Source organism: Pan paniscus, chromosome 10 (genome assembly GCF_029289425.2).
Source record: "Pan paniscus chromosome 10, NHGRI_mPanPan1-v2.0_pri, whole genome shotgun sequence".
Lineage (NCBI taxonomy): Eukaryota > Metazoa > Chordata > Mammalia > Primates > Hominidae > Pan > Pan paniscus.
The window spans coordinates 13,763,290-13,786,939 of NC_073259.2; the positions used below are offsets into that span (position 1 = coordinate 13,763,290).

Sequence of the window (23,650 nt, forward strand, 5' to 3'; positions counted from 1 at the left end):
ATGGAAGTACTTAATATGTATATTTTAATATTCTTAGATGCAGATAACTTCACTTTTGATGTATTTTTATTTTGTCTTAGTTTCATTTCAACTTACGTTTAAGGGGTTCTTGATCATCTGACATGATAAGTGGTGTTGGAATTGGCATTAAAATCCACCATGCTCTACAGCACTTCATCCTTCTTCGGCAGGCACCAATTTGATCTTCTACTACTTTGCAGACATCTCTTCTGCAAACACCAGACAAATTGAGACAATGACCTTCCGCAGGACCCAAACCACCTCTTACTGCAGGAAAGAAGATCCAGTGAGATAGTTAGTCCACAAATGGAATGCAAATCCATAAACACACTTAAGTAACAGAATAAATTTAGTATGAGCATTTTTATGTGGGAGCTCTTGAAATGGTTGCTGCTCATATGTCAGAGACATATGCAGTTTAAGAAAGGTAGCAGTTCCAATCCTGGTTTGGCCCAACAGTCACTGCATTTTTGGTGGGGAAAAGGGATGTGGGAGGAGATGGTACATCTTCATCTTTTTCTCTGGGTTTTCTGTCAGAAAGGGATGTTGCTTACTCCAGTGGCAAAAAATGCCAGTGTCTTCTGCCAGAGTGGGTTACTGAGGGCCATGGTGGTTCCACCTTGTGGCTGATACAGATAGTCCCTTTCTGCTTTTGTTTCTAGCCAAAAAGATGTTTCTCGCATCTTAGGTATGCAGATTTCAGCAGCTGTTTTTTCTATATGGCTATTTTTTTTTCTTTCACTCTCTCTTTCTCTCTCTTTTTTTTTTTTTTGGCTTCACTGTGTTGCCATAGTTTCTTAAATGGTCCCTTGAACCCTCCCAGAGCTATTTTGGTTTGTACATAACTATCTATATATTTTTTTCTTGGGGGGAGTGTGTAGAGCTAAAGGCTGGTATATCCTGCTCCTCCTCCCCGAAAGTGACGTTATTCCCCCAAGCTAATATTTCAGGCTTTTAATTTATTCATGCTTTCATCTGTTTAAACATAAGTAGAAATTACTTTTTCTCTCCACATTTAGATTTGATCTATCTACTTTAATTGCTAATAGTGTCTTAGTCATAGAATAGATTAGTTAGAAAAAAGTGTTTTTGACATTATAAATGATTCTTTCAATTTGTGTCTAAAAGTGGAAAATACTAGAAAGCTTAACATTTATTATTGTATTCAGACCAGTATTTCCTCCAGATGACCTTTATTACAACAAAGATAATTTAATGAAGATCTCTCTAATGGTAAAGCTGATGGCTTTGTGCTATTACAATATCCTTCAAATAAAGTGACGATCTGGTGGAAAGAACAACTAAAGCAAGGATTAGGAAGAAAACAGTTAATACCTTCATTTTGGTCTCACTCTGCATTAAGAGTTTTCATTGTGTTAAGGATTTATTATACATTAAGTAATTTAATGTTCATTTAATAATAAATGGATCCTATTAAATATGATTTTTAAAATTATAATCACATTACTTTTATTCACATCTGTCTACTGATGCCATTCCTAGATGAGGATGATAAAACATTATTTTTTTTTTTCATTTTGCCACATCTTTACTTACTTAGGTTTATGCTCTATCAAACAATGTATGTGTGGGAGTAATGGATGATTCAGGAATGCATGAGGAGGAGGTTTAAGCTCTTTAACCTTGAACAATTAAAATTAGCAACATAATATTGAAATACATACATAACACTCAAATGGTACTTTCAAAATAGTGTATATTTCCTCTGTTTATCTGTAGCTTTTAAACCCAGCTAGAAGCATTCTATTTCCTTTAGGCACCATAAGTCTGAAAGTCTGTAGTGAAAACTACAAGTAGTAAATGATACTAATTCATGTGCTCCCACCTGTGGAAGAATCGAATGTCTTAGATAAAAAAAGATGGTGCAATTGGTGTACAAAGTATCTAGAATACAATTTGGTGGTGGTTTTTCTGTTTCCGTAGCAGAGTAACATATATAATATTCCCCTTTCATCAAGTTATTTAAATATGCCTTTGAATGGGGAGAATTGAAAATAATACTGTGAATCCTGGTAAACATTTTAAAATAATGAGAAGAATATTGCCTTTACAAAGTCAAAATTTGTCTGATTACAACCCATATAGCAATTTCATAGCAAAACACTTCCTTCAATCCTATTAAAATCAGAAGGAAAAGAAGAATACCCACTGTCAATGTTATATTAATATAGTTCTAAAAGTTTTGGACAATGAAATATGTTGTAAGAAGAGAAGTCAGGGGAGACTTGAGCCCATTGTTTTCCCTCTCCTTCTATACCTCCCAAAATACCATTGGAATGTTGTAACATTTTGAAGAATCTATAGCAGTGTCCCAAATCATAGAACAGTATGAATACATCTGAATCTGAGATATCTCCGAAAGATACAATATAAGTGTGATTAGAATGAAAGAAAGATTTAGGCTTTTGGCCATGACTGCAAGTTAGCTGCTCTCAAATGACTGCTGCTATCGAACAAATACATTTTAGAGGATCTCTTTGAAACATTTCTATTCTTGAAAACGGTTAGGCAAGTTCTCAAAATATCTCCTCTTTCAAACACAAAAAAAGTCTGTGAACTGGAGCTTGAGCACTGGGCACTTTGTATTGGCTAGCTGATGGAGGGGTGTGAGGGTTTCCCAGATCTTCTGGGAAGATCTGCTATTATCAGCAATGCTAACGGTGGTACTACTGACTCTTGGGCCATCAGAAATTCCAGTTCGTTAATCCTGGAACTTCTATATTGAGATAAAGCATTGAGTCAGTTTCACAGAGGAAGTTTGGATAATAGCATTCTCATTTCAGACCATAGAATGATGGCAGATTAAGGATGAGCAATGAGTTCAGTATTAAAAATGATCAGGTAAGCAAGACACCATGAATAAAAGTTAATGAAATGAATAGCACATTTAAATCCTTGAAAACTAAATGTATTGAAATTGTCAATGTGGAGAAATAATTAAGCAGCTGTGTATCAATTGTTTAAAGAAACAATCTACTATTACAAAGATGTAAAAACAATAGTAAAACAATATAGATGATAGAAAAAATGGGCAGGTCTGGCTGGGCGTGGTGGCTCATGCCTGTAATCGCAGTACTTTGGGAGGCCGAGGCGGGTGGATCACGAGGTCAGGAGTTCAAGAACAGCATGCCCAAGATGGTGAAAACTTGTCTCTACTAAAAAAAAAAAGTGTATATATATATAAATTAGCTGAACATGGTGGTGGGCACCTGTAGTCCCAGCTACTCAGGAGGCTGAGGCAGGAGAATCACTTGAACCCAGGAGGTGGAGGTTGCAGTGAGCCAAGATTGCACCACTGCATTCCAGCCTGGGCAACAGAGTGAGACTCTGTCTCCAAAAAAACAAAACAAAACAAAAAGGCAGGTCTGAATAAAAAAAATTTAAAAATAAATGCAAGTTATTAATGATATATTAGATATAGGTAACAGGATAATTAGTAAAGAAAAAAATGCTTAAATGAAATACCCAGAATGTAGCATGGAAACACAAGTTCTAACATTTATTTAATTCAAATATGGGGGGAGAGAAGTGTAAGAGGATTCACTGTTTCAAGAGAGTCTCAAAAAGAAATTAGGAAAAAGTATAAATCCATGGATTCAAAGAACGTATTTCTAACAGATGATATAAAAATAAATTCACATTAGTTAAATTATAAATTATAAAACATTAAAACCAAAGACCAGACCATACAAACATTGAAAAAAGGACAATTTATAATGAAATAATATTTATCTGATTATTATAATAAAGCAAAAACTAAAAATGAGTAAACTAGTATCAACAAATGTTGAGAGAAAATAACTGTTAGTATAGAATTGGGTACTCAGTAATGCTGTCTTTCAAGAACAAAAATAACAATATGAAATTGACAGATAAATACTAATATTGTTCACTATCAAGAGATCTGCAGCAAATAAAATTTCAAAGGCTATATATCAGGAAGAAAGAATTTAACCCAAAAGCTGATCTCAGAGTCAACTTGGAATTCCATAAATATCACTAAACTGATGATAATAGTAATACTTTCTGACATGGGGGGATTCTGAAAAGAAGTGAACTTTTACTTTTGTTTAGAGTTTAGAAAGCTATAGAAAAATGCTCTTGCCCTGACAAAGAGAATAAGCTGGATAATCTGTAGATCATAGATTTCATTTTAAAAGACAGAGCTGAGGTCTCAAAAAAAGCTAATTAACTTAAATTCAGAGTAATGAAGCCCTACTGAAAAAAGAACGGATCCACAGATGATTTGTGTGTACCTGAGTTGCAGCAGCAGAAGCAGGAGAAAGCTGCCCTTGATGGAGATAAGAAGGAAACAAGTGAACCTCAAGCAAATGTCGAAAGGCTGAATGTGGGCTCGTGATAGTTTAGCATCTGTAGGGGCCCAAACACACTCACTCACTCACTAATGCTTTAATGCTTTTCTTTTCTTTCTTTCTTTCTTTCTTTCTCTTTCTCTCTTTCTTTCTTTCTTTCTTTCTTTCTTTCTTTCTTTCTTTCTTTCTTTCCTTCTTTCCTTCCTTCCTTCCTTCCTTCCTTCCTTCCTTCCTTCCTTCCTTCTTTCTTTCTTTCTTTCTCTCTTTTCTTCCTTTTTTTTTTCTTTTGACGGAGTCTCACTCTGTCACCCAGGCTAGAGTGCAATGGCATGATCTCGGCTCAATACAACCTCCGCCTCCAGGGTTCAAGAGATTGTCCTGCCTCAGCCTCCCGAGTAGCTGGAACTACAGGCACGTGCCACCACACCCTGCTAATTTTTTGTATTAGTAGAGACAGGGTTTCACCGTGTTGGCCACTGACTTCGTGATCCCAAAGTGCTGGGATTACAGTGCCTCGGCCTCCCGAAGTGCTGGGATTACAGGCGTGAGCCACCGCGCCCGACCCCACTAATGGTTTTTTCATGACCTATCTTGTGTGCTCCTAGGTAAGATCAGATGGAGAGCAGGAGAACTACCTGAGACACTTTTGAGGGACAGGCATGTAGGAACTGCTGCAATTTGAGGTCAGAGAAAGGTAAAGGTCGCACTGTGAGAATCGGGGAAAATCCTCTGTTACTGAGGAGTGGGTTGGGGAGCTGAGAGAATCCCCCCTTCACTCTCTTTTCTCACAGGTGCATAAGAAGAGAGGCCTGATGAGGTCTGAAGGCAGGGGAGGGCAGGTAGCTGAGAGAAGTAGATTCTCTGGTCTTTCACTGAGTGTGAGGCAGCTACTGCCCGTGGTTGGGCAAGGGATGGGAGCCCTGAGAGATTCTTGAGGTGCAGAGATAGAGGCTTGCTGAAGATGAAAGGGGACAGGAAAGCTAAGAGAAGCTCCAATGCTGACCATGGCACTCTGCAAGAAGAGAAAATCTGTATGTAGAGGTTTCTGAGGGAAAATCGTGAGTTCAGTTTTGGATATATATTACTTTTGAAATCAAGTGTCCAAGTAGATATATCAGTTATGCAGTTGGATAATTTATTATAAGCCTGGAGTTCAAAAGGAGGTCCAAAAGGAGAATTTAAAGGGATGAGACTTGCTGAGCCCCTCCAAAGAGTGTGTGGTGAGGGAGAAGAGAAGAGGACCAGGAACAGAGCTCTGGAGCTCTCCAATAGGAGGTGTGATGCAAAAAGATGAGGAAGAAACAAAGGAAGCGGAAGTGGTAGCTCCAGTGAGATAGGCTGAGAATCAAGTGAATGTGCTGTCCTGGAAGCCAAGTGAAGAAATTATACTGTGAAGAAGGAAGTGATTATTTGTGTCAAGTGCTGCTAATAGGCCAATTAAAGTTGTAGTGAAAAATGATCATTGGATCTAGCAATGTGGAGATTATTCGTAACTTTGACAAAAGTGGTGTCAATATCATGATCGAAAAAGGGGGAGAGAGCCTGATTGGGATATATTTAAGAAACAATGAGAGGAGAGGAATTGAAGACAGAGAGTATGGACAACTATTTTAAGATGTTTTGCTGAAAAGTAGAGCAAAAAATGGGATGACAGCTGGCATCAGAAGAAAAGCAAGGACATTCTTTTTCTTAGATCAGAAAAACAACAGCATATTTGTATGCTGATGGTAATAATTTACTAGCATCAAAATTGATGACACAGTCATGATATAGTGAACTGCAACAGGAAAATCCCCAAGTACACAGCGAAGAGGGAATATAATACACGAATTTAAAAATTATTTGAATCTCTGAAACATCTGTTTTGATATTAACCTTTCATTCCTGCAATAGTTATTTTAAGCATGTTCTCATTTTCTCTTGTTCAGTGTTGCCAAGTTATTATAAAGTGTATTAGACTTTTTGAAGAGCATTTTTTAAAATACTAGCTTTTTCTCATTTGTTTCATTAATTTATATTTTGTATTTATAATTTTCCCTTTATCTTCTTTAGGGTTATTATGCTGTTTTTTTTCCAAAAGCCCCCAAAATGCGTTCTTAGCCCATTAAATTTTAGCCATTTTTATATTGAAAGTAATGTTACCCATTTCTGTGTGGTTACCTGTAATATACCGTGAGCAGCACTTCTTGATGTCTTTGCTCCTTATTAATTCACTTGTCTGAAGTTCCTTTAACTCTCCTTTCTGGTCCTCAGTTTCACTTTGCAAATCATTTTGTATTCATAACCACATAAAACATAATTTATTTTGAAAAGTCTCTCATATAATTTTCACTTATTCTAGGATTATAATTTTTCCATTTGTCTCTTAGAATAAAACTTTCAGATTTGTCAACAGTCATTTAGCAGTAGCTCCTATTGATAGGATTCCATCCATCTCTTTTGACCTAGTAAGTGAATATAACAATAGATGCCATAGAAATTCAATCCTGTCAGATCTAACTGCCTACATATAAATTTCCATGTCCCGCAAAGGCATCTCACTGAGGTCATGTCCTGTTGTAACCTTACTTTGTACCTTGAGATGCTTGGTGGGGCATGGAAATTTATATGCAGGCAGTTTCCTCTCACAGGATTGAATTTCAGCAGCATCCATTATTATATCCACTCACTAGGTCAAAAGACATGGATGGAATCTTATCAACAGGAGCTACTGCTAAATGAGTCTCTTTTCTATTTTTCCCTATTATAATCCTAGTGAAGCTGTAAATATTAGGTTCTTGAACCCACAGGACTGATTCTAGGATCTTGTCTGGCCAGGGATATAGCCTTCTCATCTGCAGAACCTTATAGTAATCAGCTACCAACTTACCTGGGGATAAGAGAATTGAAAAAAGAAGGAGAATAAGGAGAAGCAAATGGAGTCTCATGGCTGAAGGGCCAGCATCAATGTGGGTTGAGCCTGGAGTCTCTGGGCATCGTGGGTCTGGGCCTTTTTATGATGCTCTCTGAGTCTGTGATTTGTTCTTGGTCAGAAGAGCCTAACGAAAAGAGAATAACTAAATCTCCCACAGGAAACTTCCAGGGACACACAAGTACATAAATGTGGTGATATCTCAATGGATGAGAAAGCAGGTGAATGCTATTTATTTCCCAAAGATTCAGGATGTGTTTATTGTCACCTGCTTTCTTTATTATTTTTGACATGCACATGCAATAATCATTGATCTCACTTTATACATCTATTGTTTGCCAGGCAATATAGTAGGAACTGAAGTAAAACTGTTATACACAAACAGTACATAATTAATGGATATAGTTTGGCAAGTTTGCACATATATATTATCTTGTTACCACACCAATATCCAGGTAATAATATATCCATCACCTCCGAATGTTTCCTACGTCCCTTTGTTGTTGTTGTTGTTGTTTTCAGAACCCCTAAGATCGACCCTCTTAACAAATTGTTAAATATAAAGTACCTCATTGTTAACTATAGGTACTATGTTTTGGAGCCTATCTCTGTAATTGACTCATTTTGTATAGCTTTAACCCTTGAACAATAACTCCCCATATTGCTCTTTCCCCACTCAATAAAACACCAAACTCTTTTAAAGCACATTCTATATAATCCACTTTATGAAGCTTTCCCTAACACTTTTTTATCTGTTCCCCCCCAGTAAAGGGAACTACTATTATAACAATTACCTATTTTGGATTATTGTGTCTTTTACAAACATTCTTTTATGAACCCATTTAACACTTATCTCCCATTATCTTATTATGAAGTAAAATAAAACTTGACGTGATTTTAAAAACGAGATCACAGGCCGGGCGCGGTGGCTCACGCCTGTAATCCCAGCACTTTGGGAGGCCGAGGCGGGCGGATCACGAGGTCAGGAGATCGAGACCATCCTGGCTAACACGGTGAAACCCCGTCTCTACTAAAAATACAAAAAATTAGCCGGGCGTGGTAGCGGGCGCCTGTAGTCCCAGCTACTCGGGAGGCTGAGGCAGGAGAATGGCGTGAACCCGGGAGGCGGAGCTTGCAGTGAGCTGAGATCGCGCCACTGCACTCCAGCCTGGGCGACAGAGCGAGACTCCGTCTCAAAAAAAAAAAAAAAAAAAAAAAAACGAGATCACAAAAGGGCTTTGTAAAATTATGATGTACCATTGCTTATTTGTAAGAATTCAAGTTACACTAGGGGTTTTAAAAAATCTTTTGTTTTTATTTGTTGCATATTGTAAGCACAGTGTCTTTTCCAGCTATTTGCTTTGGGAAGAAAAGTTAGAGTTACAATGAACATCATAGGCTATCTTGTCTAGTCACTTACATTACAGATGAGGAAATGAGCTGAGGGAAAGGAAGAAACTTGCCCAGGATCACCCAGTGATCTAGCGAGGAAGGCGATAGGGACAGCACTAAGGCTTGGTATTCTGAGCCTCATTCTATTTTCTCCTCTTGCCCCTTCTCTGTTTCCTCCTCTCTTCCCCACCCTTCCAGAAAAACTTTACAGTTCTGCTGCAATGTCTACCTAAGGACATCCAGAGGAGACCTCACTTTTCATTAGACTGCTTTTTTAAGCACTGTCTTGCATTTTCTTCTTCAGTCTTGTTGTATCCCATTTTTGGCTATAAGTAATGCTTCTGCTGTGCTGTTCTATCCAATTAGTTTCTTCTATTTTCATAGAAAGAAAATTAAAACAAAAAACCTTTAGTTTATCTAAATTTGGAAGTTTTAAAACTTGATTAGAATTTCCTGGGACATGGATGTAAGACATATATTTTAAAATATTTTTCATTTTCAAAATTAAAAATCAAACCCATATATTTAGCCAGGATGACTACTTGATAACTACTCATCAGATGGGTCTTCAGCAACGCCACCAGGATAAAAATCTTATAAATCAATTCCCTGGTGTTATGTGCTACTGAGTTAACACAATTTGATATGGTATCACATTTAACCAGGCTTTACGGAGTCACACAAAGGAACAGCACAACAGAACCATAGGGTGGAATGTATAGGGAAAGCTGGGATGTAATACCCAGCCTTGACTCTGACATTTACTCCACTGTTGGGAAAAGCACTTCAGTTCCCAGAGCCTTAATATTTTCCTCTATAAAACAGGAAAAATAGAGCCATATTTAAGGTTTTGTCAAATCTTGTTGCTGAGTGATTTTACAGTGTCTGCAGCTATCCTCTCTGCTAATCATAACAAGGCTAACGAACTGTTCTTTTGTTTAGTTAAAGATATTTTTGCATTTGTTTACAAATTCTTATTCTTCCCTTCACAGAAAAGGAAACATTTTAAAGGTAATTTATAAAAGGTTAAGAGTCTCTTACATATCAACTCTTCACAATGTGATAGAGTAGCTTAACCCCATCCCTAAGAGTATAGTTTCAGATCAGCCCCAAACCTATGTGGAATGTGGGATACAGAATATATTTCAAACATATGCAAAGGCACACACACACGCGCGCACACACACACACACACACACACACACCCAGTATTACCTAAGGCAGAGGTGCAGATGACAATCTTGGATAGACAGCTCGAAACTCTTAGTACTAAAATAATCCTAATAATAATTTTCCTTCCAAAGTCACCACCAACAATCAGATCTTTTAAGGGTTGGTGCCTTAGGTTTTCGAGCCTTGTGTATCTTTTGGCTTTCTTTTTTGGTTGTGTGCTATTTATGTCATAGAAAGAAACCTCTTCTTCATCCTATGCCAGTGCTGTATTGTAGGGGCTTGTTGACGTCTTCCTGGTATGTAGCAATCCAGGTGACTGGCCTCGGGCTTCTTAAGAGCAAGGCCATCACATGCTTTTGTTCTTTGTCTGCTTGTTTCCTTGTAAGGGCCCCACATACAGTGGGCGCTTAACAAAAATTTGATCAACTGAACTCATTTTCCATCTCCGTTCTCTCCACTTCAATCTCTCCCTTTTACTTCTTCCAGATTAGTTTTCCTACAGCAAAATGGGAATTGCCCAAAAACTGCCCTTCACCTTTATAACTTGAAGGATTCATTTACCCTAAGCCGTCCTTTTAAATTTACTATCACAGACTAGATAGAAAAGTCTGGGTTCACCAAGAATAGGCATGTGTGCCACCATATTTTCTGTTGAAAACTTTGGAAAGTGTCTTTTAGCAAACAACATAAAGCATAGAATTTGACCATCCCTGACAATGTACAAGGATCATCCACATTCTCACATGTCCATGGCTACTTTCCCACTCCTTCCCCAACCTTGAAATCCTGAATTCAAAAGAAAATATGAGAAGATAGTTTGCCTCATATAAGGCAACAGGTTGCTTAATCTTTCTTGCCTATACACATTCAAGAGCTCCAGAAAATTTTCTGATCTACTTAGGATGCCTGATCATCTTCTTGGGTAAAAGCAATAAGTCCTACACAGAATCACCAAAACCATGTCTGTTCAAGGGGTCTTATACCTGTGATTCATGATTGCATGCTCAATGCAGAAGGGCATGCTCTGTTGCAGGGTCATATCTGGTCATTGTGTTTAAGTTCTAATTTAGAAGACTAGTTGCTGAGGAGGAAGAGGGAAGGATAATGTTAGGAAATGGAATCAAACTTAAGGGGAAAAGTCCAGTACAGGGGACCAACAGTACTGAGGGGCAATAGGTTGAAGATTTCTTAGATTATTGCAATATTTCCAAGGAGACCCCCACGAATCCTTCCTGGCTGACCCCACCAAAGCTTTGGCGTAGACTTTATGCCAAATGTCTTAGACTAACTAACTTTTCCAAAAGAAAATAGAGGAGTTATGGAGACCAATATTTAGTAGAATAATGCCTGATTATTTTGCTTTTGAGGTCTAGTAACTGCTAGTAAACTTGCCTAATTAATTCACATTTAGAAGTAGAGTAAAGAGGGTTTCAAGCACTTGAAACACCACTGACTTCATTTCATGTGAGAGTTGCTATGGAGAGCTAATGAACTATGAGGCTGCAGGTCTCTCAGCCAACAGGTCTTCTAGATTTCCTATGTGACTCCCTTTTCTGGTCCTAGGCGATTTTGCTTTTGCTTTGAGTGTTATAGCACCATAAGGTGTCAGACATTCTACTCTTACCAAGTCTTACACAAAGTTTATCTTGTTATTTGGTGGAGCTTGGCTCATAAAAAAAAAAGAGAGAATGATAAAGAGGAGGACAGCAATCCTCACGGCTGAGGAAAGAAGAAAGCTTGGCTTTATTTCCAGTAGGCAGAGAAAACTTCCGTCTGTGGCTCTCTAGCACCAGTGGAATGTCTCTGTTTGGATAATAAGTGTCCTTCCATACCTCATTAGGCATATTCACAGAGATGTACTATGCACACAAAATTACCTTCATGGGACGACTGAGAGTCCATGTTTTATTGGACACTAAGTTCATTAGAATGATGTGGGTGCACAGTTTTGACCAGAAAACCTTGTTAAATGGGAACATAAGCTACAAATATTTTGGCAAAAGATTAAGGTTTATGGACAAACAACCATTTATATTAAGTTACAATTAATTAGGCCATGTTGAGAAACCTTTTAGTTTAGTTAATGATTAGACATTTTGTTAGTGAACACTTCCCAGATTTTACTAGCCCTATTAATCCCCACTTAGCCCCTGGTCTGAACCCCCACAGTGCCTTGTTTATGGTACAGTGCCTACTGCCTTGTATGTTAGATTAGTGAACGTATATTTGCCTCCTCTACTACTGCAGGAGCTTCTTGTTTGCCAGGACAGGGCTATATTCCTCAGAGCTGAGGAGGAGTTGAATCATGTGGTCATTTATTATCAAATCCTCTTCATCAAGTGAAGCAAAACAGGACAGTGAAAAGTCACTGCACATGGAAGCAGGAGGTCTGGATTTCAGTTCTAAATCTCTAGATCTATTACTAACTGGAGGTATGGATAGAGTCAGGCAAATTTTCTTCCTTAAGTCTTGATAGCACCTATGTAGGTCCAGATCCGTTGGATCTAGATAAGGGGATTCTCAATAATTACTGTGCATAAAATCAACTGAAAGAGTTAGTTTGCAATGCAGATTCTTAGCCCCATTCTATGAAATTTTTACTGTTTCATAAATTAATAAATAATTTTTATTAGACAATGTAAATTTCCTTACTTGTACCAGCATACAAAAATATTGAAAAATATTAGCAGCAGAATCTTTCAACAAAATAACTATGTATAGCTATTAAACCACTTTGTTTCACTGCTTTTTATTTTCTTTTATTTATCACTATTGTCTTCATTATTATCATCACACATTATTGAACACCCATCATGGACCATATGGCATAAACATTGTTTCTGCTCATAAGGAGTATGTATTCTCTACATGTTTATAAAATTAATGCCTGAATAAGTTTGGTTAAACAAGGCAGAAGTTGATTTCTTTTTCACTTAAAATTAACCTGTAGTTATACCATTCAGGGCTAGTACAGATACTTTCTAATATCATTAGGGATGCAGGTCCCTTCCAGCTCTCTGCTCTGCTATACTTTAGAAAAGGTCCTAGTTTGGCTGATAAATTCCCACCTATTATTTCTGAATTCTAGACAGCAGGGAGAAAAAAGGCATGAGAGAAGGGCAAAGGAACATCTACCCTTCCTTTTTAAATTTTTTAACCAACCCCCCTTAAAAACACTTTGTTGAGACATGATTACATTCAAAAAGCTGTACCTATTTAATGTGTATATCTCAGTGAGTTTGAGAATAAGGGTACATTGTGAAAGCATCACTGCCATCAAGATTATAAACATATTCATCACCTCCCAAAGTTCTCCCTCCCATTCTAATTATTATTTTTATTGGTAAGAATAATTAACATAAAATTCACCCTCCTATTATATTTTAAGTATGCAATACAGTATTCATAGCTATAAGCACTATGCTGTAAATTAGACCTCCTGAACTTATTTATGTGGTATATCTAAAACTTTGTACTATAATCACACCTACACACTTACCTGCACCACAGCTCCTGGCCAGTCTACCCTCTGCTTGAGTTTTTTTTTTTTGAGATTTCAAATACAAGTGAAATCATACAGTATTTGTCATTCTGTGTTTGGTTTATTTCACATGACTTCATGCCCTTCAGATCCATCAATGTTGTCACAAATGACAGGGTTTCATTATTATATAATACTGAATAATATCCCATTGTACATATATATATATAACATTAATTCAGCCGTCCATGAATGAATGATAACATGTATGACTTCTTCATAGATCTTGACTATTGTGAACAGTGCTGAAAGGAACATAGGAGCGCAGATATCTCTTTCACATACTGATTTCAATGACTTCCTATATATATATTTATATATATATGGATATATATATTATATATAAAATAAGTGGGATTGCTGGAGCAAAATGGTATTTTTATTGTTAATTTTTTGAGAAACCTCCATACGATTTTCCAAGGTGGCCATACTAATTTACATTCCCACCACCAGTATACAGAGGTTCCCTTTTCTCCACATCCTTACCAACACTTGTTATCGTCCATCTTTTTGATAATAGCTATTCTAACAGGTGTGAGGTAGTATTTCTTGGTTGTTTTCATTTGCATTCCCGTGATGACTAGAGAGGGTAAGAATTGTTTTTATATATGTTGTCCGTTTGTATCTCCTTTTTTGACAAATGACTGCTCATATATCTTTGTTCATTTTTTACGTTTTTAATTTTTATTTTAGACACAGAGGATACATGTGCAGGTTTGTTACATGGATGTATTGTGTGCTGCTGAGGTTTAGAGTATGAATGATCTCATCACACATGTAGTGAACATAATACCCAATAGGTAGTTTTTCAGGCCTTGCACCCAACCCTCCCTTCTCCCTCTAAGAATCTCCAGTGTCTGTTGTTTCCATATAAGTGAGAGCTAAACAGTGTATAACCCAATGTTTAGCTCTCACTTATACATGAGAATATGTAATATTTGGTTTTCTGTTCCTGCATACCACACCACACTAGGCTAATTTTTGTATTTTTGGTAAAGATGGGGTAGCTTCAGCATGTTGGCCAGGCTGGTCTTGAACTCCTGAGTTCATGCAATCCACCCACCTCACAAAGTGCTGACATAACAGGCATGAGCCACTGCACCTGGCTTTTCTGAACTTTTTTAGCTTATATTAGGTTTGTCTGTTCTAGAATTTTGTATACATTTATTTATATTATAGGACACTTTTTAGCTTAGCTTTCCTCACTCGGGGTTAGAAAGATTATATTGATCCATGATCATGATGTCGATTCATAGAGTTGATTATTCCCATTTATTGATAAATATTACTCTATAATATGCATATAATTTATCAATTTCCTCTCAATAGACATTTGAGCTGTTCCCAGGCTTCAGCTATTATTAATAGAACTCAAGGACACATTTTTAAAAGAAAAAATTTCAACCCAAAATGTCCTTTCCTTTTGGCTCTCCAATATTGTGTCAGAGTTATATTTTTGTTGTCTTGAAAATCCAATTACATTGAACAGGAGGTGTCTCTAGAATCAAGGTTCAGTATATGTGTGGTCTGGCTGTGTCCTGGAATGTAGCCCTTATTAGTTTTATTGAGCATTTTCCTATATAAATTGAAATCAAGTTGAAGACTCATTTTTCCACAGTAGGACAAATAGAACAGTTTAGGACTTTGGAGAGATAGCAACTTGCTGCTTGCCTGTGCAACCCACCTCAAAAGATACAACTCCTCCAACTTTTGATTTCTGGTGACTTGTCCAAACAATTAGATGTGAATTGACCTTATTCCCTTACATTACTACAAGTCGATCTTCTGCACCTGGCCAAATACAGCATAAAATTGATGAGCATACGTTTCTTTTAGTTTCATATTTTCTATTTAAAGCTACTCTCTTTGGCCGGGCACTATGGCTCATGACTGTAATCCCAGCAGTTTGGAAGGCCAAGATAGGTGGATCACTTGAGGCCAGGGGTTTGAGACCTGCCTGACCAACATGATGAAAGCTGTCTTTCCGAAAAATACAAAAATTTTCTGGGTGTGGTGGCACGTGCCTGTAATCCCAGCTACTCAGGAGGCTGAGGCAGGAGAATCACTTGAACCCAGGAGGCAGAAGGTGCAGTGAGCCAAGATCCCGCCTCTGCATTCCATCCTGGGTGACAGAATTAACCTCCATCTCAAAAAAATAAAAATCTAATCTATACTTTTCTTTTGGTGCATTATTAGAAGATAGAAGGCAATAAGGCAAAACGGTTGTGGGTATATTAGTGCATATCTGTAGCACCTAGCACAGTGCCTAGCCCATAACTTGTGCTGAAAATTAAGAGAACCTTCTTAATATCACTTTTCCCCACTCTAGTTCTGAATTTAAAGAAAGAAAAAGGTAGGTTAGCAAATATAGGTATCAGTTATTTCTATTGACAGATCATTTGGAGAACATGTTTTTGGGTGTGGGAGAAAAAAGATTCCTAACTCTCCACCCCAGAAATAATTTTGCTGACACAAAAATCAGCCAGACATGGTGGCACAGGCCTATAATCCCAGCTACTTAGGAGGATGAGTTTGAGGATAAGGATACATTGTGAAAAAGGTGGGAAAATCACTTGAACACAGGAGGCAGAGATTGCAGTGAGCCAAGAGTGCCCCACTGCACTCCAGCCTAGGCAACAGAGAAAGACTCTGTCTGAAAGAAAAAAAAAGTTGTTGCTATATAGCACATAATTTTATTGTCATCTCATTTAAAATTGAATAGTACATTTGGGTTGAATTTTTATCCCTGCAGAGACATTTGCTTCTTGCTTAAAATCGCTGGCTGTAGGAGGAAACTCCAGCAGAGGACATCATAAGGATTTCATAGTGTCTATGGTCATCTTGGTAATTCCTCAGATAATTCCTGGCAATTCTGTTAGGTCTTGAACTTCACTTACTTCTTACATGTTTAATAAAAAGAAGTTCAAAACATTGCCATGGCTGTTGAATTCCCACAGGCTTGTCTTCCCTTTAAAATTTATCACATGGTTTGTACTCCTTTGCAGATATAATACATAAGTTTGGAGGTGGATGCTTTCAGCCATTAAGTTCAAAAGTACTGCCACAAGGGCCAGGCATGGTGGCTCACACCTGTAATCCCAACCCTTTGGGAGGTCAAAGCAAGCAGATCACGAGATCAGGAAACTGAGACCATCCTAGCCAACATGGTGAAATCCCATCTGTACTAAAAGTACAAAAATTAGCTGAGTGTGGTAGTATGTGCCTGCAGTCCCAGCTACTTGGGAGGCTGAGGCAGGAGGATTGCTTGAACTCGGGAGGCAGAGGTTGCAGTGAGCCGAGATTGCGCCATTGCAGCACAGCCTGGTTACAGAGTGAGACTCCGTCTCCCAGAAAAAAAAAAAAAAAGTACTGCTACATGGACATCCATTGTCCCAGCATCTCTGCCATAATAGCTGAGGAATTATCGAGAATGTCTGTTAATTTCTTTAACTCCAAAATTGTGTTATGTCCCTTGGTCTCCTGTCATACCATAAATTGTATTATTCATAAAATAGACACTTTTTCTATAGTTATTTCTTCTCAGTATGCTACATCCCTTTAGAATTTAAACATACAGTGTCTCCCAACCTGAAATTTGAAGTTTTGAAAAACCAGAAAAATGTTTTCGGACACCTTTTATTTCCAGCTGTTTTTATGTCCTCTCCGGAATCCAAGTTGAGGATAAAGTCCATTCATCAGCATTTCTCCTCAACCCACAACAACCTCATCCCACTCCAATATGATGTTTGTCCCCACAAATTGATGCACATAATTCTTGCTGGCAGTAGTAATGTCCTAATAAAAAAAATCATGAGAGGCATTAGACTTGACTTTATTTTCTAGCTCAGCAGCATTTGATTCCTGTCTGATGAGGAAACCCTATTTTCCCTAGAAACTTTTCACTTTTGTCACAGGTTTGGTTCCCAGGGAACTGGATATAGATGAAGTTTAGTGTGCACGATGTTTATTAGGAAGTGATGTCAGGATCCACATCTGTGGAAAGGATTGGAGGGAAGCCTTATGTGCAAAGGGACAAGTCTAATGGCAGTGCAGCCTGACATTGTCACCTGGCCATATGGACAGAGCTGTAGAGCTAAGAAGTCCTCCCCTATTTGTCCCAACTGAATCAAATGGCAAAGCCTATGTACCCCTTGCCTCCATTAATGATTGTGTGCTTGCCACTTGTGGAGGATGAGACTTCGAAGCAGGTGGCTTTCTGTGGCTGAAGAAAACCTTAAATGTGCTGGCAAAGGTTTCCAAAGAGACAGAGAATGGCATCTGCCATGTATGTTGCCCCTTTCCAAAGAGGAAGCAACAAGGGTAATGGCCTCCAATGGCTCTGTATGCAGATAGGTGGACAGTAATGTCTGTCCCTCCTGTGACCTAAGAAGAACAGATGGCAGACATGGAGCCAGGCAGTTAGAGGTGACACAGTGTTAGGAGATAAACATATGTCAGAAGCAGTGCTTCTTTGAATCAGGTGTGACACGAGCCTTGCATCCCTTGCATGGACCCCTTCCCCATTATCCTGCTGTCCTACCTCATGAAGGTGGGTGGGGGCTGGCTGCTGGGCAGTCCCAGTACCAGGTACACTTTGCCTGCAGTGTTTCCACATGAGTTCCAAGGTAGCCCATGTGGTCATCCATGAACTTTGTGTTTTCCTTATGCTGCTTGTCCTTTGCCTTTGAGGAACACGTTTCATTGGACTCTGAGTCCAAACAACTCATGTGTCTCTATATCTGTATATTGTCCTTCACTTAGGGGAATCTCTAATCTCTAATGCCATTGTTTTATTTTTACTATTAATATTATAATAATTAACATTGTCATTATTATCTTCATTGTTGATGTTCAGTTATATTTATTAATATAGTTACTATGAATTATTATATTGTGGCTACTTACACCAAGATGAAGATAATTTATTAGTTCAGGAAGAATCTGCATTCTGAAGGCAAATAGAAGTTCCAGCTACAGATGGGCAGACGCATGCCCTCTCAATTCCTGATGGACCTCCTGGTGCCTCCTGAACCTAAGGGGCCTCCCTCAATGTTTCAAGATGCCACCAAGGCAGGGATCAGCTCGTGCATTCCTGAGAACATCCACGATGAAGTGAGGCTCTGGAAAAATGCAAGAGTTTCCACATAATCCCAAAAAACCCTAAAGGTGAACTGGATGCCACAGAAAGAGGAGTGGTCTTTGTCACAACAAAATCAACAAAATTATTTCGAAGTCAATTAGGAAACTCAGAAATCACTCTTGCTGCCATTAAGAGGAAGAATAGGAGCCTGTGAATGGCATCCCTGGCCTACCTGAGACTCCACAGATATTTCTATGTGGCTTCAGACACCAGAAATCTCCCTGATTTTCAGAAAGGCAGGGACAGCTCCTGCCAGCCCATCCCTCTGCAGAATGTGTCCCAGCAGATCAGTGGCATGGAACCATCATGGACAGCACAAAGGCTCAAGGGCAGCATCCCAGGCCGGCCTGTGACTCTAGATAAGTTCTGAGTCCCCACGGGGGCTCAGGAAAGGTTAGTGATGACTTGGAAAGAAGGGACAGGCTGAAACCGCCCCTACGCTATCTGCAGGATTCCAACTTCAGCAGGAAGCCAAGGACCAACTCGTACCACACCTGCGCCCTCTGAAAACGCTGGATACAATCCCACTCTGCAGAAAGTTCCACATAGAAGTGGCTGGGAATTTTGCATTCTAGACTGCATTTTACAGTGCCTCTGGACATGTGATGAGAAATTTAACATTGGTGTATCTAACTCTGACATTTTTCACGAAGTGATTTAAAATGTGGTAAAAAAGACAAAATATAATTCAAACATATGCATTATATGTCAAAGTATGCTTCGCTGGCATCAAGTAGACTCACCTTGAGATACAATCTTGGACAACCTCCATCTTCAGAATATCTACTTTTTCAAACCGAAACTCTCCAACCAAAAATCAATAACATCAAAAGTTTGCAAATACAAGCCGACGGAAAATAAATACATGAATTCTACCACAGTGAATTGGACCGAACTGGGAAACACAGATGAAGAAAGTCAACACCGCTTTGTCCTTCAGTGCCTGGCTCCTTTTTCAGCTCGTCTTGCGACTCTAGGCATTATGCCTGAAAAGTCTCCCAGGTGCCTGTGAGGCTCTAATTCCCTGGGTCCCATTGCCATGTCTCTGGATTTGCGAAGATCCACCGGACCTTCTGTGGAACTCCCGTGTCGGTGAACTTTTGTGCCACGTCCCCTAATTCTGCCCATGGTCATCTGCAGCTGCACGAGTTAGGGTCGGTGTTCCTTGGACGGGAAGAGACAGGCAGGAGTCGGAATGCTGAACCAGCACACTGGGGCGTTTTCTCATGTAGCCCAAGTGACCCAAGGTCTTCTTGAGCTTTGGAACCAGTCGCGTCCCACTTGACACAGCACCCGACTCCCAGTTTCTCAATCGTGTTGGCCCTCCGGCGGTCTCCCGTTGGATGAATTGCACCGGCTGAAACTCGATTCCCCTTTGATTTGCGCTTCATTAATTATTCATGATTCAGGTTGGAAGGCCTGCTGACGACCCCCTGTGGCCGTTCTCTGAGCTTTCCTGTCACATCGTTTCCTTCCACGCTCTTTGGTTCCTTGTGGTCCTGCTCCTTCTGCTGTCAGAGGAGCAGAGAGTTGATCTTATTGATTCTGGATACGGATACTTTCTAGGTGATCTGGATAATCAAGATAACGACCCTCAACAGCGGCGGAAAGGGAGCAGCCATTTGGTGTGTCTCAGAAAATCGCGCTCAGTTCCGAGGCCTCCTAGATGTGGAATCCTGCTCAGAGTTGTTCCCAGGTCAGAGAATGGAGAGAGCCTGGGCATGATGGGATATCCCTGCCTAGATCTTTCAGTGAGTCTCTACCTCAGCTACTCTTAGGATCAGGGGAAGAACCATGGAAAGGCCCGGTGTCAGACATCTGGAAAGAAGATGGGATGAATGTTTTACCTCTGAAGTACATCCCAAATCTGGGAGTTAACTTCAGCTTTGCTGGGCTCTATTTGGCCAGTGAAACTCTGCCTGGTTCATTCGCACATCTGGAAGCCACTTCACGGGGGGCCGTCGCAACTGGAACCACACACTTGGCATCGGCGGTTGAGCCAAATGGGGACTCGTGGTGCAAGCAACGCTCCCCACGTGTTAGCGTGCGTGAGATTCAGTTGGCGGAATTTTACTAGGTGTGTGTTGGTAGAGTGGGGCTGAGGTTTTCTTGCTCCTGTGGATGTATACGAAGTCAAAGGTCCTGCCCAGCCCTGCGGTCCCCTCAGTCAACTCTGTTTCAGAGACATAACGATTTGGATTGAGAACAAGTCAAGAAATTTTCAAGCCCTTGGATGTAGGGAAAAGAAAGAGAGATCAGACTGTCACTGTGTCTATGTACAAAGGGAAGACATAAGAGACTCCATTTTGAAAAAGACCTGTACTTTAAACAATTGCTTTGCTTAGATGTTGTTCATTTGTAGCTTTGCCCCAGCCACTTTGCCCCAGCCGCTTTGACCCAACTTGGAGCTCACAAAAACCTGTGTTGTATAAAATCAAGGTTTAAGGGATCTAGGGCTGTGCAGGACGTGCCTTGTTAACCAAATGTTTACAAGCAGTATACTTGGTAAAAGTCATTGCCATTCTCTAGTCTCAATAAACCAGGGGCACAATGCACCGTGGAAAGCCGCAGGGACCTCTGCCCTTGAAAGCAGGGTATTGTCCAAGGTTTCTCCCCATGTGATAGTCTGAAATATGGCCTCATGGGATGAGAAAGACCTGACTGTCCCCCAGCCTGACACCTGTAAAGGGTCTGTGCTGAGGTGGATTAGTCAAAGAGGAAAGCCTCTTGCAGTTGAGATGGAGGAAGGCCACTGTCTCCTGCTCGCCCCTGGGAACTGAATGTCTCGGTGTAAAACCCGATCGTACATTTATTCAACTCTGAGCTAGGAGAAAAGCTGCCCTGTGGCGGGAGGCGAGACATGTTGGCAGTAGTGCTGCCTTGTTATTCTTTACTCCACTGAGATGTTTGGGTGGAGAGAAACATAAATCTGGCCTACGTGCCCGTCCAGGCATAGTACCTTCCCTTGAACTTAATTATGATATAGATTCTTTTGCTCACATGTTTTTTTTGTTGACCTTCTACTTATTATCACCCTGCTCTCCTACTACATTCCTTTTTGCTGAAGTAATGAAAATCATAATCAAAAAAACTGAGGGAACTCAGAGGCCGGTGCCGGTGCAGGTCCTTGGTGTGCTGAGTGCTGGTCCCCTGGACCCAATGTTGTTTCCCTATACTTTGTCTCTGTGTCTTATTTCTTTTCTCTGTCTCTCATCCCACCCGACTAGAAACACCCACAGGTGTGGAGGGGCAGGCCACCCCTTCACTTGGAAAATCAGTTAAACACAAACACGGAATGAAAGTCAAAAGACAATATGTCATCTTTTTGAGAATTTTATTCACTTCAAAACAAATTCAACACACCTATTTACAAAGGCATTCCAGAGCCCAGTTTTCGAGGCTGAGGAAAGACCCCGAGAGCGCTTTGCACAGCACGCTTCCCAGCGTCCGAAACACTGCTCTCAGGGCGGGGCACAGCGGAAGGGCTGCACCTCTCAGGGTTCCCTAGCTTTTTCCTTATTCAGTCGTCTAGAGAGCAAATACACAGTAATTCCCCAGTTTCCTATTGACGTCCCAGCGGAAGTCTGACTCTGCGCGTCACGCAGTTTCTGAGGCAACGAATCACTGGCACGGAAGCTTTTCCTGGCGCGTTTCCGGAGAACCACGCGAACTACAACGTCCCTCACCAGAATTCAACGGGGCAGGGTCCCTGCATCTGCTCCCTGCCTGGCCTGGGCTCCCACATCCACAGAAGCGCCACAGCCGGGGAGCTTCGGAGTCACCGCACAGAGTCTGCTCTCTGCTCTGCGCTCCTCAGTCCCACAGTCCCCTTCAAGTCACGGGAGCTGGAGGCCAAGGAGCCCCTGCCACCTGCAGTCTCACTCTAGGTCAGAATCGCTGTCCTCTGAGGAGGAGGGAACCTGAAGGTCCTCATAGAGGACGCTCGGTGGGACACGAACACAGGGACCCTCAGACTTCTCTGACACATGAGGGCTCTGAGCGAGGAAGGCTCCCGGCTTCTCAGGAGAGTGAAATGAGGGGTCCGTCAGGAGGCTGGAGCTCCAGCGTCCGTTTTCCAGTCTCCGAAAGAGCACTCTGAGAGGCTGGGCCCCATCATGGCTGGCCGCTGGGTGATGGGACATGGTGCAGGCCTGGGCAGTAGGCAGGCAAGGTCTGCTGTGCAGAGGCTGCCGGTTGCCGCTAAGCACCTGGGCGGGTGTCCTCGTGCCCATCTGGGGCGACGTACTTGGTCCAAGTTCGGTTGCGGCTGGCGGAGGTCGGAGATTCTCCGGGGCCCCCAGCTCACCTCCCTGGATGGCGCTTTCGGGGATCTGGAAGGGACCCTGTCTCGGTTTCTTGGGGAAGTTCAGGCAAGCCTGATTCGGAGCCTGGGCAGATCTCTTGGCTCCTGGCCCGAAGCTGAGATTGGAGCCTAGGCCCAAGCTGTGTGTGGCGGCTGGTGGGCAGGGCTGTGAGGTCACCTCAGGACGTTTGTCTTGTGCCTGGGGGCTGATGGCCTGGAGCAGGCCGTGGGTTTTGGAGGCAGCCTGGGGAACTTCTCGGCAGCCACCCTCAGGGCTGCTGTGTGTCGGCTTCACCACGAGGAGAGGCTCGCGGCCCTGGTGCCTGACTGCAGGCTGAGGGATGTCGGCCGCAGCCCCTGTCTGTCTTTCCTTTGGTCCAAGACTTGAGGAGGAGCTCAGACTGGCTTTTCTGAGGGGAGACAGTGAAGCTAAGACGGAGCCCCTGTCAGACATTTCGGTAGCTGAGCGATCAGAGAGGACAGGGTCCACGCGCGGCCTCTTACTGGTTGTGTGGACCGGCATTGGCCCGCTTGCAACCTGAAAGAGAGGAAACAACACAGGTTAGAAGTTCCTCAGCATGGAGCCAACATGAAAATCAACCACATCCAAAGACCACGTGCACACGCCATGAAATTCTTAGTACAGTATCGACAGGCGGTCCTTGGAAGTAGGGACAGACCCTCCACCTGAGTGCTGATCAGGACAAGAAACATGAAAGATGCGCTCTCGAGCTATGTGTAGCTGATCTAAGCACACCATTGTTCAAAAGATTGCGTCTTAGGCATTAGCTGGATCAAAGCGCCTCCACTCAGCCTTCCATGAAGTGGAACCGAC

General features: G+C 41.0%; 3 protein-coding genes across 15 annotated transcripts in view; 1 reads left to right on the forward strand and 2 right to left on the reverse strand.

Annotated features, from left to right (window-relative positions):
* On the reverse strand, positions 1-7,282 carry LOC129393491 (beta-defensin 109). Its single transcript, XM_063592975.1, has 2 exons — positions 7,225-7,282; positions 1-288 (listed from the first exon to the last, which is right to left on the reverse strand). Exons 1-2 carry the CDS (start codon positions 7,280-7,282, stop codon positions 83-85), a joined length of 264 nt encoding a protein of 87 aa, XP_063449045.1. The 3' UTR covers positions 1-82.
* LOC117974331 (putative glycosyltransferase ALG1L2) overlaps positions 1-23,650 on the forward strand; it is a 61,975-nt gene that overhangs the window by 26,050 nt on the left and 12,275 nt on the right. The window lies entirely within an intron of this gene.
* FAM90A1 (family with sequence similarity 90 member A1) overlaps positions 4,490-23,650 on the reverse strand; it is a 22,540-nt gene continuing 3,379 nt past the window's right edge. For both annotated transcript variants that reach the window (XM_055095346.2, XM_034935296.3), the window contains one exon: positions 4,490-23,353. In XM_055095346.2, coding sequence (XP_054951321.1) covers positions 22,391-23,353 — 963 coding nt within the window. In that variant the 3' untranslated portion in view covers positions 4,490-22,390. The remainder of the gene's footprint in view (positions 23,354-23,650) is intronic.